Here is a 17,594-nt window from a genome sequence, read left to right as displayed (position 1 = left end):
TATGCCCTCAAGATGCATCCGTGTTGTCACAAATGGCAAGCCTTCTTTTTTGCGGCTGAATGATATTTCCTTCCTCTCTGCTCTTAGCATGTTCCTATAAACACCGCATCATACTTAGGGCACCATCTGAAATCCCTGACGACTTGTCTTTGTGGGGGAAGAAAGGACCATGCCTCATGTGACTTCGTATTTGAGCGTTTAACATGATGCTGGTGCAGAGTGACGTCCAGATAATTGGTTAAGGAATCAGTAGATTCGTGACCGAACTACGTCATTCGTGTTCGTCTCTCATTCTCCGCCCTCTCCTCAGGTCGTCCCTTCTTACTTGTTTTCTCCACTGAAAATTTCCGCATGATGATAGAAATAATATGAGTTTTGTGACCTTTAGAGTTTTCTTAGACCTGCAGACGGAAAATGGATTTTGGACCCTAGCAAACAAACAGGACAAGTTTAAACACTGCAGGTAGATGTGGCAATGAAGATGTCACTGCTGTTTGTCAGGAGGGCGACCTATCCGTGGGGTTAACATTCTTTGCTCAGGAGTGAGAGGCCTCGGGACACATCCGCCCTGATGGCCACGTGGAGATGTTAGGTAACTGACCTTTCTCGGCTCTGGAGGTCTCCTGAGATGTCGGTCGTGGAAACCGAACATAGAAACACTGCTTGAGCCCTTCCAAACCTGGTTTAGCCCGGATGCTTTTCATGCGATATCAGGAAAGAGTAAAGGTCCCAGTACCCTGGTCAGCAAGCAGCAGGTGCTGCTGAAGGCTCGTCTTTCATCCTCCTCCTCCTCCTCCTCAGGGTCCCAGGGACCTAAGTCTCCTGCAGATTTTTCTCGGGATCAGCATCACGAATAAAGAGCGGTGCAAACAGTGTGTGCCTGTCACCAACGCACACGTCTTTTCAGATGCTAGTAACTTAATCCTCCTCTTTGGCACTTATGTTTTCTTTGAGAATAAGATGCTTTTGGCTGTATCCCAGCTATTGATTGCAGAGAATGTTCGGTATGAAATTCCTGAGAACTGTCCTACTCAACTGACGTATAGCCGGGGCCCTGTCCACTTGCCCTCAGTCCTGGCCCAAGACCCCTTTCGCAGGAACACGGCGGTGCCCGTCTTCTCTGCCTTTGCCCAAGGAGCTATTCCGGGCCTTTCTAGCAGGGGTAGGGGCACCTGAGCAGGTGTTTTGAGCAGTAGAATAGCAGCCCGGCGCAGAGGGGAGCCAACTCAAATGGCAGCAGCCGGCCGTTCAATCTGCCTTAAGATTCTCAGTGGAAGCTCTCTGCCCCCCACCTGAATCCTGTTATAGCAGTGGGACCTAACCTGGTGTGCCCCAGGGACACTCTACTGTCATAGCGAGTGGATGCTAGTGTGCGAAAAATGTTTTGAAAGCAAACAAAATAGAAAGGTAATGGAGAGAGCTGTCCCCCTGCTGGAAAAACGAGTCTTTATGGCTTTCCCTTCAGCTCTTTGAAGTCCAGTTGAGCCGAATTGTCATCAGTAATGACGCCATGTCCTGCAGGTGTAGACTGTCCCTGTTGTTTGCACGCCACCCTGTCAGCGGCAGCCGTAGAAGTTGCTTGTGGCAAAGCTTATGTCTCTGAGCGGTTTCGCGGGAAAGGGACTGTTCATAACCCTTCAGTGTTTAAAGGTACCGAGTCTGTCTTCCGGGGCTCCTCCTGCCGAAGGAAATGAAAGAGGAATTATTTGCTTCCAGATCCTTCCAGGCTAGTGACGGATGAGGCTGCATGTGCTGGTTGACCGTCCTTAAGTCTCTGCGGGCAAAGGTCGTCAGGGCCAGGACCTTTGGAAGGTCCGTCAGCCATGTATCGTCACCGACTTGTTTTGAGAGAGTCAAAAGAACCCCAGTTAAATCACTTTTCCTTTGTCTTTTCAGGAGCATCTAAAGGCCTTTGATGATGAAATCAATGCTTTTTTGGACAATATGTTTGGACCTCGGGGTGAGTGAGCTGCTTGAGAACTGAATGTGGAGGCGCACGGTTTAGTGAGAGGGGGGTCGGCCGTGTCTGGGGTCCTGACCATGTGTCTGGGGTCCTGGCCTGCCCCCCACCCTCAACCTCCGCCTCCCAGAACGCGCAGAGGCTGCGGGGGGAGCGGGAACAGGAGCAGCGCGTGTGGCGAGTTCCTGCCTCTGGCACCTGATAGGCCTGCTGCTTCTTTTCCTCCCCAGCCCCACCCAGTCCCCCACTCCTCACCTCCCGCTCCTTCTGCCCGTCCCTACGGCAGTAGAGTCCCTCTGAGGGCGTCCTCTGCTCCCAGCCGTTCCTCCCTCCCCCGTCACTCTGACCTCAGCAGGGCCTCCGTCCACCTTGTCTGCTTCTTTCTCGTCATTTATTAAATGTCAGCTGGAATAATATGATAAAAGCCTACATCCCATTATGTGGTCCTTTAGCTTAAAGCTCAGCAGTGTCAAGTTCCCCGGTGGCTCAGGGGGTTAAGGATCCAGCATTGTCACTACTGTGGCGCTGGTTCGATCCCTGGCTTGGGAGCTTCTGCAGGCCACGGGCGCAGCCAGAAAAAACCCCGTGTCTTCCCCGTGTCCTCAGGATCTAAGCCAAGTGCCGCAGCGCAGACCACGCACCCCGGCGTGGTCCAGCCCCGGCTGCCTCTCTGACGGCCAGCGCCCCTCTCCTCGCTCTCCGGACACCTTGGGCTTCCTCGAATCTGTAAAAGTCTTTCCCGTGCTCTTCCGTCCCCACCGGGTCCCACCCCCTCCCTCGACCCTGTCATCTCCTTCTCATACAGCAGGTGTCGGCTGGATGTCACCCTCGCAGATGAGCTGTCCCTGACCGGCCGGCAGAGCCCTGCCCGCTAAAGCCAGCCTCGCCTCGCTCTCTCTCAGCCTCTGTCTGTTTCCTTCGCTCACTTTATTAATAGCTTTTTCTCCCGGGAGGGTGGCAGCCAGGACTGCTCTCTCCAGGGCGTGTTACAGTCCTAGGAACCTCTGAGGCGCCATCTGTTTTGCAAACAAGTGAATATACATTCTCAACAGCGTGTGTGGTTTCCTCGCGCCTTGCTGGGTCGCAGAGCTGGAAAATCCCCCGTTGTCTCCTCACCGTCATTGTGTGTGTGTGTGTCGGGGGGGGGGGATGAGGTTTTCCTGTTTCTCAGAATCTTGAAACAGAACACGGAGGGGATTTAGACCACGCCCCAGTTTCTGCAAGGCTCGTCGCCTGTCCCAGTGAGTGAGTGACTGTAGAGCCTTAGCGGAATGACACTCCGAGGTTGTACAAGAGCTTTGCAAATACGAGTGTTCACACTGCCTTTGGCTTTTGCTCTGTTTCCCATTGTATCTCTGTGATCACCCTGCGGGGCAGGCAGCGTGGGATGCCCGGAGCTCGCCACCTGCTGTATCCGACGTGTTCTCTGCCTGAGCCTTAGTGGGTAGCATGGAGGGCACTGGGCTTCTGGGTGACTGGCTTTCAACTTGACCTTTCCACCAGAAAGTTAACCCGCAGTGCTCCGAGCCAAGGTCACACAGAACTTTGCTGTCAGTACAATCACTGTGACCTGGAATTACACGGATTGGGGATTAGTTAAGGATAGGGTTGCAGTTGTTTGCTCAGCTTTGGTCACTTTTATGGGAGTTTCCTTTGTAGCAGGCAGCCTGTGAGGTGGACAGTCACGGCCGGGTCAGGTGACCTCCCCGGTGGCAGGGTGTCTGGCCTCCAGGCCGTGAGGCATCCTCTTCCCCTCTGAGAAAATGGTGCATGTGTAAGTTGTCTGGCAGGCCACCTGCTAAACTTAGAGGTGTCCCCAAGCCTGTGGTGACTTTATCTACGCCACGTTGGTACCATCAGGAGAGATTGTTGTGGGCACGCACGTGACTCAGACGCAGAGCTAACTTCTCAAGTCTCAAAGATGATATTACAAATACTTGTTCCCAGCTTTTTTTTTTTTTTTTTTTTTTTTGTCTTTTTAGCACCACACCTGCGGCATATGGAAATGCCCAGGCTGGGGGTCAAATCAGAGCTATATCTGCAAAAGCTACACCACAGCTCATGGCAATGTGGGATCCTTAACCCACTGAGTGGGGCCGAGGATCAAACCCGCATCCTCATGGATGTTATGTTGGGTTCTTAATCTGCTGAGCCGCAATGGGAACTCCATTTTAACCCCTTCTTATAAGGACATCGATTGCCACCCAGGGCCCACCTCATCTTAATTTGTTTACATCCTCAAAGACCTGATTTCCAAATAAGGTTAAATTCACACATACCGGGAGTTGGGAGTTGAGCACATCTTTTTGGGGGGGGGGGTAGCTCACAGTTCAACCCCTAACACCGTCACAAGAGGTAGGGTAGCCATTGAGAGCCAGTTATTTCTCTTTTTACACAGTTTTTCTCAGTCACTAGCGGGAGAATACCACCTGTAGGATGGATTTGTCTTTGACCTTGACTGGCGGTAGCATCATGGATGATTGCATGTGTCCAGACTCATCAGATTGTACACATTAAGTATGGGCAGGATTTTATGTATCAGTTACAGCTTCATAAAGTTGTTAAAAATAATATCAGGTGTTCTCGTCGTGGCTCAGTGGTTAATGAATCCAACTAAGAACCATGAGGTTGTGGGTTCAATCCCTGGCCTTGCTCAGTGGGTTAAGGATCCGGCGTTGCCGTAAGCTGTGGTATAGGTTGCAGATGCAGTTCAGATATGGCGTTGCTGTGGCTGTGGTGTAGGCCGCCGGCTACAGCTCCGAGGAGACCCCTAGCCTGGGAACCTTCATATGCCACGGGAGCGGACCTAGAAAAGGCAAAAAGACCAAAAAAAAAAAAAAAATCTCTATAGAATTAGATTGAGAATTTTAAGTAAGTTAATACACGCACAAACCTTTGTAACAATGGGTGGCACAAAATCAGTGCTCAGTAAATGTTCATTACGGTGGTATTGCAGCCATGAGAATAATGTAAATTGTGAAATGGTAATTGCGTTGTTATGCACACGGGGAGCTGTCATTACGAAAGAGCAGTGGCAGGTGGCTCCCTTCACGGGGCCGGGCCTTGACCTGGCACAAGAGGATCCGTCGGCTTAGAGGGGAATGCGAGGAAGGGGCACGTTGCACACAACCTTTTCTTTTTTTTTTTTTGAACGGAGCTTTATTTATTTCCTGAGGTTTTATTGAAGTAGAGCTGGTTGGCAAGGTTGTGATAATTCCTGCTGTGCAGCGAAGTGAGTCAGCCATGCACATACACAAATCCATCCCCTTTCAGAGTCTTTTCACTCGGCACAACCTTTTGTGGCAGATAATGATGAGCAGTTGTGCGAAGGGTAATGTCGTGGGTGGGTGGCACAGATGCCCCTTTCTTACCTTTTCATCTCCGTCACAAATGGGCAAAGCGGACAGAGGAAGTGGCTGTCCAGAGCCTGAGCAGACACCTTCCTCGAGGAAACGGCGCCCTGCGGGGGCGGAGGGGGGTGAAGAGGCGGGGGGTGGGGGGGACGGGGCTGGGGGAGCAGAACGTGGGCAGGGACTGTGTGGGTGGCCGGGGGGACCAGGAGCAGGGAGGAACCAGCTCCTGCAGCTCTGTTTACAGAGCTCAGAAACAGCAGCATTCTGGGCCAAATCGTTTTCTCTGTAGACAACAACAAAAAGGAGCAGAACAGAGAACAAAAATCATTTTGTGCCCAAGTTATTTTCTTTATTTTCATTGTTATTATCTTTGGTCACACTTGCCCCATGCAGAAGTTCCTAGGCCAAGGATTGAATCCACGCCACAGCAGCGACCCACCCCCCAGCAGTGACAGCACCAGATCCTTAACCTGCTGAGCCACCAGGGAACTCCCCAAGTTATTTTTGAATTAGTAACTATAGTATAGGTCTACTGTGTGTGTTTCATTTAGGTTTTAAATCTTCACTCTCCAGAGTAAGGGGCACTTGTGTCCAGGTTCTGGCCTCATGACAGTTTCTTTTTGGTCTGTGATCAGGTTTGGGTCCTTGGTTTGATTTTTCTGCTTTCAGTTCTGAATCCTCGGCTCTGAGGCTCTGCCTTTGCCATCTCTAGCTTCTCCTGCTTGGCCTACTGTAATCCCACTGCTCTCTTTGTTCCAGCCAAACTCCGAACCATCCCTGATGTACGCTCGGTGATCCTAAGCAAATTCCGGGGAGTGTGGGTTTTAGGAATTAGACCCCCGTGTCCATGCACCTCTCTCCCGCCCACTCACAGCCTCTCCTCGGGAGGCAGGTTAATCGGGCCGAGAGTTATGTGAATTCCACTCCCGGCTCAGCCGCCAACTGCTGTGGGTGGACTTCTGCAAGTACAGATGCTTTCTGAACTGTGTTTACATCTCTGAAGTGGCATGACAGGCTTCACGTTTGTTGAGTTAGAGGAAATACAGTCACCGCTCCAAAGGTGGACCCTCGACTGTTGCTGTTACTTCCACTTCATTGCTTGTCGTTGTCACTCAGGCCAGCGTTCAGCTTAAGCCCTGTTTGCTCCATGGAACCTTGTGTCACGATTTGGTCCCCACTGGTTTCCTGGACTGAACTAGCACCCAGGTCCCGCTTGCCTCTGCCTGGCCCGCGGGCCCCCGTGCTGCCCTGGTGGGTACAGACCCGCCGTCTGTGGTGCGGTCTCCCCACGCACGCGGGCTGCTCCTCAGCTTCTTACTGTGTTTCTTTGCAGATTCTCGAGTCAGAGGGTGGTTCATGCTGGACTCCTACCTTCCTACCTTTGTGCTCACTGTCTTGTACCTGCTTTCCATATGGCTGGGCAACAGATTCATGAAGAGCAGACCTGCCCTCTCCCTCCGGGGGCTCCTCACCTTCTATAATCTGGGAATCACGCTTCTCTCCGCGTATATGCTGGCAGAGGTAAGTGTTCGCGCAGCCAGAGCTGGAGCGAGGAGCCGAGGGGGCTGGAGAAGCAATTCCTCTGCTGTCAGGACTGTCCTTGACATGGCAAGATCCTGCTCCAGCGTCTGATAGCATTCCTTCCCAAAGTCTAGAAGGCTTTGCTTCTAACTTGAACTATTTCTGTAGTCTTTTGTCTCTCATTGTAACTTAAAATCACAACGTGGATTTGAACGGTCCTTTAAAAATCATATACGTTCCTCATTTTATAGGCTCAGAAAAGTTACCTGGTTTGCCTGAGAATAGACAGCTATTGAGGAAGAGTATTTTTAAGGTTAAATATCAAATGCACTTTGTTGCACTGAGATGCAGATATGCTGTCCCTTGAAAGAGACGCCCTGCTTTTGAGGACACTTCGTCCTCAGGACTGGCTGCTGGAGGCCTGGCGTGACAGCCCAGCCCAGCCACAGCTGCCCTGTTCCTTTGTGCCAAAGCAAGCCATTTTCACAAGAAAAGGAACCAGTTAACAATTGCCCTGCCTGACAACCAAAGGCCACTGTCCTTTTCTCCAAGAGAAAATTGAAGTGTTAAATGAGCCTGCGTGAGAAAAGAGAACGAAAGCATAGCAATGTCGTTTTAGGGAAAAGTTAGGATAAATTCCAATCATTCATGGACATTATCGATGGCTGATAATCAATAGCACCTTCCTGGTGTCCTCAGATTCTAAGTGAAAATAAATTCTCGCCTAAAATACAAGCCCTCTCACCCAGAGAGTTTAATCCGTGCCTTAGTCTAATGCGCACTGTTCTAGCAGTGGCGGCGAAGAACCACTGTCTAGAATGACTGTGGTGAAGCTTGGACTTTTAGGATCAGAGAGCAGGAGATGGGCCTTGGGGTCAGGAAGGCTGTGCTGACAGCTCTAAAATTGTGTCACTAGGTGCGCCCTGCCTCACCGGACTCTAAAGGGGAATTTTTATTTTAGGTTCCCTAGCGGGTGAATTGTAGTTCACTGCACGAGCTTGCAAGGTAGCGACATAGGGGTGGGTTTCTCCTCCTATAACAAAAGAAAAGTCACCTGTCCCTGGGTGGTTCTCAGGAGTGGCAAGTGCGTCCGAAGGGCCAGCCAGAAGGTCTGAGCACAGGGAAGCTCTAATCCTGCTGGAAGTGCTGGTGCAGTGGAGGCAGAGCCCCGACCTCCCGTGTCAGCTCTTCGCGCTCAGTAACCGTAGAGGAGCCAGGCTCAGGACCGCAGGCAGCTTAGCGTTGCCATGGAGCTGGATGTCTGTCCTTCCCCCGCTCCTGCATGGGAGGAGGGGCAAGCACCTGCTCCGTTAGGCCGGGTTGGTCAGGTGTGGTTTCTCACCTCGAAGAGCTCGCCGACCAGCGTGGGTAGCAGGTAGTCACTGCGAAGGGGCCTTGTCAGCCTTCAGGTGGACAGTAGTCACCATCGGCAGGAAGCAGAATGACGGTTTGGTGTTTGAACAGCCACATCCATGGCTCGTCTTTCAGGAAGCGCCTCTGCACGGAGCTCGCCGTCGACTGAGTTGGGCTCCTGCTCGCCCGCTGTCTCTCTTCCCCCACTGTCCATCCCTGGCTTCACAGTCACCGGCCTTGTGGCCTCCAGCCTTCTAACCGTAACCTCTTTGAGGGCCCAGGGCTTCTCTCTGACACTGTCGGGGTGGTTTGGTGGACTCTAGCCAACAGACAGCTTTCCCCAACCTTGCCAACCCGTTGCTCCCAGGCTTAGGCCAGGAAGCCGCCCCTGGGGTTACTGACACTCCTGCAAACACGCCCCGAGGCCGTGGGCCGCGTCAGACTGCGTCTGGGCCCCCTGCGAGGGGGAGTGAAGCCTCTCTGTGGAGGTGCTGTGATGAGAAGGAGCAGGGCAGGGAAAGACCTGGGGAGCGGCTGGTGCAGGAGCGGCAGGCCTGGAGGCCTGGAGGCAGCAGCAGGCTTGGGCTGTCGAAGGGCGGAAAGAAGCAGCGCGGCCAGGACCACGGACGGAGGACCAAGCCACCGCCAGGTGGCAGGTGGCAGATTACCTAGGGCCTAGACGGGAATTTGGTGGCTCTTGTAAGTGTAGCGAAGAGTCACTGGGGGATCTTAATGGGGGAGGGTATCATCTCCCTTTTTAAATAGGTTATTCTGGCTGCTCCACGGAAAAGGGACTCAGAGTGTGTTGGGAGGCGGGAGTGGAAGCAGAGGGTCCTTTTAGGAAAGGAGTGCGGTACTAGGGTCAGCAGATGCGAGCAGCTTGGATTAAGGTGGTGGCGACGGGGAGGAGCCACTGGCTTCTAGACGTACTTTGGAGCAAGTCAGCCCATACCTTTGTAACTCTCTGTGGCCGCCTGATTTCCTTTTCTTCAGCACGTGGACTGGATGGTTCCTGGAACCTTCCCAGCCAGGGGGTTAGGAAGGGTCCGGGATGAGGCAGACAGAGCGTCCGGTGCCTTGGCTGCTTGCGCCTGCTGTTTAGTTTGTCAGATAGTCCTGTGGCGGTGCCAGGGGGAGGGGACAGCCTGGATACATCTGACTAAAGCAGGTGCCATGGGGTAACGTAACAGATGACCCGCCCTCTGCCACGACTGCGTTGTCACTGAACAGTAGATGCTGGAGCCCCTCCTGCGGAACCACAGCCTGACCATGGAGGCTTTTAATTACTCTTGCTGCACAAAGTTAAGCAACTTTATTTTGAAAAATGCACACAAAAAACTTACACTTTTAGGTATTCCTGAATCCCTGTGGCCTGTCACCGGTTCCTACTTGAGAACCAAGCACATAACACTTGGGAGTGGGGGTTCTGGGGGTGACTTGATTTGTAATAGACCCTTCAGGCAAGCTCAGTCTCTTTTACTTTCACCAGATTCATTTATCCTGATATTCTGTAATTATCATGACGTTAATTGAAAGGTGTTTTGTTAGAAGGAAAGAGAAGTAAATAAGGACAGTAGAGAAAACACAACGGTTCTAAGACATTTGCAGTATTTTTAATAGTTCATCTCGTCTTAATGCTCAATTCATTTACACCTGTTCCTCTCCGGTTTGTATATTTTAACAGATCTGTGCCTTTATACATTTCTGATAAGCCACAGAGAATTGCAGGCTCTCATATCCAAACTCCTTGTCTAGAAGACCTGAATCCAATCATTGTTCTACCACTTTCTAGCCGTGGGCTCCTGAACAATGCACTCATCACACAGTTATTGAGCGCTTTTTCCTGCCAGGCATTGGACAAAGAACCGTAGAGGCAGAGATGAGCAAAAAGGGGACGCAGAGACTTTATAGAGCTTTCTGTTTTTTGAGCATAATGATGACATTAATCAGTTATGATCACACAAATGACAGACGACAATGAAGCATCAATACAATGAAGAAAATGATTTAACCTTTCTGAGCCCTGGTTTTCATATCTATAAAATGGTAATAAATAGTTCATAAAATTGAGATTATCAAATAAGATAAATATTATATATAAGGCAATATAAAGTATTAAGATTTTAGTGTAGTTTCTTCACATTTGTTTACATTTAATTCTACATCTTGTAGGACATACGATGAGATAAAGTTCTTACATTAAAATGCTTTGTTACTCAGATGATAGCCAAATTCTGGTTTTGGTGGATGTAATGATTCAAAGTAAATTATGTTAACTGAGGAATGTAACCATTAGTATCAGTTTAACAGCAAGAATTAGATCCTTTGATAACTTGGGGATAAGATCAAGCCAAGCTCAGTGTGGGAAGAACTCAGTCTTGAGTAGATGCCAATCAGAAACTTGAATGGGAAATTTAGTTTTTGTCCATATTCTTGCATTGATTTTTTTTTTCCCTCTCCTTTCTTGTTTCTCTGGCAGCTTATTCTCTCCAGTTGGGAAGGAGGCTACAACTTACAGTGTCAGGATCTAACCAGTGCAGGGGAAGCCGACATCCGGGTGAGTCAACTGTCTGTAACCATTTGCCACTGCAAAGGAGAGAAGGCTTGCTTTCTCCTTGCAGGTGGGAGATGGAGGCTGGGGTAGCTGAGGAAGGGCCTGCTGCCGACCTCTAGGAAATACTCACCTGGGGCGCAGACCCACTGAATCCTGGCGCATCCACGCAGGGCATCCCTTTGCAAAGTGTACTGACTGAAGGTGACCACTGTCCTGTTACAGAAGAGGCTCCAGGATGTAGCTGAGTGGAAAAAGGCAACCCGCAGGCCGTGCTTGTAGTACAGTGCCGTTTGCGCAAGAAATGATATGAGTGTGTACTTGCGGATGTTTTTAAAAAGAAACAGTGGCAGAATAAACCAATAAGCTAACAAAATGGTTTTTGGTGGGTAGGGGGGCGGGAACAAGGCAGAGGGGAAAGGAATGGAGCCTGGGCTGCTCTGAATGTACCCTGTCTTATATCTGATTTCAGAGCCATTAGGTGTTTTTATGTTATTATAAAACAAATTAAATTTGAAAAGAATGCAAGGCAGTCTCCCCCCAAAATCTTGGAAATAAACTAAAATTAATACACGCATATATTGTTGACCTAACCACCAAAAGATTTATGTCAAGTGACTTTAAAACACAGAGTTTTGCCTGCACATCCCTAGTGAGGGGCATTTAACAGCCTTCAGCAGTTCGAGAGCCTGCTATTATTAATAAAAATATTGGTATTGCTTTTTGTGAGATGCTTATAGGTACACTTAGGATAAAGTACATAATGTAATATTACAACTAATTTGAAACAAGAAAAATTTAAAAGTTAAACTAAAACTCAGTTATTACAGATTCAAATTGGAAATATCAGAATTAACATTATTCTTTCTTTTTTCTTTTTTAGAGTAACTGCACCTGCAGCATATGGAGGTTCCCAGGCTAGGGGTCCAATTAGAGCTGCAGCTGCTGGCCTACACCACAGCCACAGCAAAGCGGGATCCGAGCCACATGCGACCTACAGCACAGCTCACGGCAACGCCAGATCCTTAACCCACTGAGTGAGGGCAGGGATTGAACCTGCATCCTCACGGATACTAGTCAGATTTGCTTCCGCTTGCCACGACGGGAACTCCTTAACTTTATTATAACAAGTGTGTTTTTTAGCTCTGTCTACAGAAAAGACCTGGTTAGAATCTGACAACCCAGCAGTGAGTACCCAGATGGCTCTCTCTCTATACAATTCACCAGAAGGGCTTAGGGCTCCAGGAGATCTGGCTGACTCCTAGTTTGGGGTGGGAAGAAGCCTGGATGTGACAGAGGAAGCCCAGAAGCTGTCCAAGACCACTAGGGTCCTGGCAGGAAAATCTGAAAGCCACCTCGAAGGGACTCCCACAGCAGGGGGACAGTGCGAGCATCAAAAGGAAGCTGACATCAAATTTATTTTAAAAAACATGAGTTTAAAATACTTTAAAACATCATTGCTACCTTTTGAAGGTTGTTAGAACACCAACTCATTCTAGAAAAAGAAAATTAAAGGGAAACATTTATCTTACCTCTCCTATGTAAGTTTCCAAATAGTTAAAGATGAAGTCTTCTCTTTAGAAGAAAAAAATGCCCAAGTATGAAGAGAATTTGAAAATCACCATTTTGCAACTTGTGGTGAAATAATGGAGCCAGACAGCAGCATCTGTAAATGATAAAACTACTGGGTGAAAGTGGAACGGAAACTTCGTAATGACTGGATTAGGTCGTTAACACTCAAGCTCACTGTTCATCTGCGTATCAGTAGCACAGCCAAAAATTAGGTACTTCTTGATGTGATTCTATCGGAAGTACATGGAACCGTGTATGAAGTCTGCTTGACCGTTGAACTACCTGAGTTTGACTCATGCAGGTCCACTCATATGCAGAATGTTTTCAGTACTAAACACTACTGTGTCATACAGCCCGTGGGGATTGTGCTGTGGGAGGGCCGACTGTAAGTTACGCGGATTTTCAGCTGTGCATCAGGTCAGCACCCTTGCCTTGTTCAGGGTCCAACTATATTCTTGTAAACAACCCTAGGAAGAAACAGTCATCCAAATCCATGATATTAGGAGTTCTGTACATCTGGTCTAGTTTAAGAAATAAAAAGGGGAGCGAGGAAAGGGAACTGATACTGATGAGAAGAAACTTAGGAACCACAGCAAACAAATGAAAGCTGGATGCTGTTTGGATTGTGATTTAAGCAAACCAACTATAAAAAGATATTTTGAGAAAATCAGATGGATTCGAACACGGACTGGGCTATGAGATATTAAAGTATCGTTAATTTTATTAGATATCATATAGTGTTTTGGTGGTTATGTTAAAGTCTCCCTAGCTAAAAGAAGTTGTTATAGATAAGACAGTTTATGTTGCACTCCCCACCAAATGGTGGGAAATAGAATTGATTCCACAACTGGAATCGTATTGAAAATTTTAAAGTTCAGTGATAACCCGAGTGTTTGTATTACTTACTCTTCCTGTGAATATTTGAAGATTTCCATGATAAAAAACATGGACTACTGATAAAAGACAATAGAATCCTTTTTTTTTTTTTTCCTTCAGTCTTTTTATGGCCAGACCTTGCTGCCTATGGAAGTTCCCCAGCTGGAGGTTGAATCAGAGCTGCAGCTACCGGCCTATGCCACAGCCACAGCAACACCAGATCTAAGCTGCATCTGCAACCTAAACCACAGCTTGCAGGGACGCTGGATCCTTAACCCACTGGGCAAGACCAGGAATTGAACCCACATCCTCACAGAGACAACATTAGGTCCTTAACCCATTGAGCCACAACAGGAATCCCAGAAACCTTTTAATTCAGAATTGAAGATGTGCATTTTTAAACATCTTCAAAGCCGTAATATGAAAAGTAAGATACATGGATTTCTCTACAGCCATTTCATTTCTAATATCGCAGACTGGTACAATTTGGGATACCATACAGTTCTCTGAAAGTCACTGTTGTGTGTATTTATGGTTTAATTTTTTTTTTTTTTTTTTTTTTTGCTTTTTAGGGCCACACCTGTGGCATATGGTGGTTCCCAGGCTAAGGGGTCAAATTCGGAGCTACAGCTGCTGGCCCACACCACAGCCACAGCAACATAGGATCCTTAACCCAGTGAGCGAGGCCAGGGATCTAACCCGACACCTCGTGGTTCCTAGTCGGATTCATTTCTGCTGTGCCACAATGGGAACTCCCTGGTTTAATATTTTTGAAGATTAATTACTCCCCAAACATTAAGATAGATGCCACCACACCTTTTTTATGATTGTCGTCTTGGGAACTAAATAGTAGCATGAAACTCTGATTTCAGAACTCCTCTTATACAGAATGTTAGTGCTGAGAGCACAGGGCCTTTCATGAAAGTGCCCTCTGGGATGGGACTGGGAGGCGGGAAGGTGGCTGTGACCTACTGCCTGGGTGGTGGCCGGGGGGAAAGAGTCACACAAGTCAGTCAGGGGCTTCTCTGGGGTGGCCTGATGTTTAAGGGACAAAATGTGAACATTAAAGGAATAGAGAAAAATTAAAACAGTGTGACAGTAGCAGTGATCTCTAGTGACCTGCTGAGCGCTGGACCCTGGGCAGAGGCCAAGGGGAAGGTCTCGGCCTGAGTGGGAGAGTTGTTACGCTGACCACACACGCCATCCTGGTTGCTGGCAGTGGAGGCACGAAGCGATTGCGGACCAGCCGAAGGAACTTTTCTTTTGTCTTTTAGGGCCACACCCGAGGCGTGTGGAGGTTCCCAGGGTAGGCGTCTAATCAGAGCTTTAGCTGCCGGCCTTCACCACAGCCACAGCAGCACCAGGTCCGAGCTGCATCTTCAGCCTACACCACAGCTCACAGCAATGCCGGATCCTTAACCCACTGAGTGAGGCCAGGGGTCGAACCTGCGTCCTCATGGATACTAGTCAGATTCATTTCTGCTGAGCCACAACGGGACCTCTGGAAGGAACAGTTGGTTCAGCCTGAGGAAAGCAAGGAGTCTTGGTTCCGGAGCAGGGTGGCATCTGAGAGGGCTGTGACCAGGCCGATGGGTTCTGTGGCAGATGTGGGGGGGCGGGGGGCGCTGGTCACAGGGGGAGAGCGCCAGGCATTGGGGGCGGGGCTCCAGGGGACGATGTGACCCCTTGACCGCACGGGACGCCCGGGCTGTGCTTGGAGGAGGGGAGTGGACTTGGCCACCCTCCCCGGCCCGGGAAGATCCCGCATCAACCAAGGAATCCCAGGCGTGGTCCTGTGGGTCAGAGCAGGGCCCTGATCAGGTGGTGCGTTTTGGGAAGCTCGACGGCTTTCGCTAGAGCCGGCTGGGCCGCGGGGAATACGGGGAAGCTGGAGGCAAAGATGCCGGTGAAGATGCTCCTCGGCTGGTTTGGGAGCCAGGCGGGCTGGTGAAGCTCAGATGGGGCATCGTCACGGCTCACCTTGGCTTCGTCCTGTTTTACATCTCCTAGGTGGCCAGGGTGCTGTGGTGGTACTACTTCTCCAAATTAATAGAGTTCCTGGACACGATTTTCTTTGTGTTGCGGAAAAAAACCAGTCAGATTACCTTCCTTCACGTCTACCACCATGCTTCGATGTTTAACATCTGGTGGTGTGTGCTGAACTGGATCCCGTGCGGACAGAGTAAGTAACTGCGTCCGTCTTGGAGCTCCAGGTACCGGGTCTCCCGTACTGAGCTGTGCCACTCGGCTCAGGAGAGGGACGGGGGCCTGGCCCTGCCTGCCTGTCACCCGGGGAAGCCCACGCTTGGTTTTTGGTCTTTGAGCCTGGCAGAATCTTTGAGTATTATGTTAAATTTTAGAAGTGTTTTCTCTCCATGTACCAAATGTCCTATGGCCAGAAGCATGTCCCCCAGCTGGAGCAGCTTTGCTCCCTTACCTGGGGCTGTAGAAATAAATACAGCGCCTTCCAGTCACCCTTAGCTGTGATAAGATTGAGTCCTGTCAACTTTCGGGGCTGCTTTTTCCATTCAGATAAATTAGTCATGTCGTTATGACGCACCAGAGCCATGGCTTTCAATTTTTTTTTTTTTTTTTTACTGAGAACTCAGTAAGAAATATATTTTATATCATAACCCAGTGCATATGAATGCATTTTACCTGAGACAAAAATTTCATGAAAGACTATTTAGCCTGGCTTTGTGTGCTGCACTTTGAAAAAAATTCTACTTCGTTTTTTTTCAAAAAGCTGATAACTCTCATTTCATTGATACCACGATTGACTAATAGTTAAGACTTAAGTTTGAGAAACACTGAGCTAGAGAAAACAGTACTTCAGTATTTGATATTTATTGTCCTGTATCCAAGAATCTAAGAGTATCCTAATGAAAAATCAGAATAAGTAAAACTTGAGTCAAAATGATTTTGTCCTAGAATTTAAGATCTTGTAGAGATGATATTAAAAACAACAACAACAAAAACCCCAGGGGTACTTGGAATATATCAGTGACTATTAGAGATGCAATATTTAAACTCCACTGTGAGGAGGTTGCTGTGGGCAGAAAGAGAAGCTTTCACATCTCTCCTAGACTCACAGACTCTGGGTTGCGCTTAGTTATTAAGACTATACGAGACTTACACTATGATCAGAAAATAGACCTGCAACACCAGAGGACAGTTGTCAAGGTGAAGTATTTTGATTTTCAACGGTTTCATTAACAAATCACAAAAGCATCTAAAAGTCTTAATAATCACTGTGTAAAGACATTTCATCCATAGGAATTCTGCATGTGGCAATTTCTGTTCAATCTAGAATATTATAAAAATGATAAGCAGCAGTTCTTATATTTTTTATCAATTGCTGGAAATGAAAACTCAGGTTGGTAAAGAAATGCTGTTAATATCGGGCTGCCTGGTACTCTGAAACTCTGGTTGTGTTTGCATATAAATTCACCGCCTTGACGAGTTACTCCAGCCAGTGTTGACGGATTGGTGGTGCAGTTCCTCTTGCGGTTCCTAACCCGTCGATTTTCATTGATCTGTCAGGATCACAACTCTGGGATCGGGAGTCCAGGCAGGAGAATTTAAATTCGTTAACCAGCACATGTGCAGTGCCTTCTAGTTTATATAGTGCTACCTCACTTAATCCCATCTCAACCTTAACAGGTAATTATTTTACCCATTTTCCAGAGGAGGAGATTCAAAGTAACACATCCAAGGGATCAGAGCACTGCCTGTCTCCTCTCCCACAGGATCACAGCTCATAGACCAGCCGCCCGGGTCCCAGCTGACACACAGCCTTCTCTCTGTTCTGAGCCCTTTACTTGATTGATTTGTGTGATGCTTCCAGCAGCCAGTTCTGTCTCCGTCTCTGGTACCTCACCTCTTGCAGCTCAATCCTTTTGACCCTTAGTTGACCCAGCGTAGAACGTGGCCCTGGATGCCTGGTTTCCTGCAACATGATTCACTCACGTCGATGGCAGAACACTTCCTGAAGGTGGTAGCGGGGGACAGCGGAGCGCTAGGCACAGCTCAGCACAGCAGTACCCTAAAACTCCTAGACCTTCCTGGTCCTAGGAGTCCATGAGGTGACCCAGCTCCTGGCAAGGTCCCCAGACCCACCTGTCCTCAGCCTGCTGGACCTTCCCCAGCATTTCCTGTTCCAGGTCCCTTCCAGGTAGATTTTATTTACTTTGTTTTGAAGAGCAATTACATTTTCCTCGACTCCATAGCCCTCTGTCCAGCCATGTACTGAAGGCTCGCTCTTTTTTTTTTTTTTTTTTAATATATAATGATTTTGATTTTTTTGAAGGCTCTTTTTCTACCGTCAGAATGGCTCATCAGAGATTTCGCTAAGCAAACACGCTTTCTCAAAGGAATTCTGCCACAGGCGTTAAGCTAACAGTTTTCT

The 17,594-nt window shown here is 48.6% G+C and overlaps 1 protein-coding gene across 4 annotated transcripts in view; it reads left to right on the top strand.

The window, feature by feature from the left end:
• Positions 1-17,594, top strand: part of ELOVL2 (ELOVL fatty acid elongase 2) — an 80,647-nt gene that overhangs the window by 41,191 nt on the left and 21,862 nt on the right. For 3 of the 4 annotated variants that reach the window (XM_021100180.1, XM_021100179.1, XM_021100181.1), the window contains 4 exons: positions 1,897-1,960; positions 6,647-6,834; positions 10,667-10,744; positions 15,197-15,368. In XM_021100180.1, the coding sequence (XP_020955839.1) occupies positions 1,897-1,960; positions 6,647-6,834; positions 10,667-10,744; positions 15,197-15,368 (502 nt within the window). Of the gene's footprint in view, positions 1-1,716; positions 1,813-1,896; positions 1,961-6,646; positions 6,835-10,666; positions 10,745-15,196; positions 15,369-17,594 lie in introns of all 4 variants that reach the window. The other variant, XM_021100182.1, reaches the window with a different exon arrangement.

Source organism: Sus scrofa, chromosome 7 (assembly GCF_000003025.6).
Source record: "Sus scrofa isolate TJ Tabasco breed Duroc chromosome 7, Sscrofa11.1, whole genome shotgun sequence".
Taxonomy (NCBI): domain Eukaryota; kingdom Metazoa; phylum Chordata; class Mammalia; order Artiodactyla; family Suidae; genus Sus; species Sus scrofa.
Note: the sequence above shows the minus strand (reverse complement) of the source record. Positions and strands in the feature narration are given on the sequence as shown.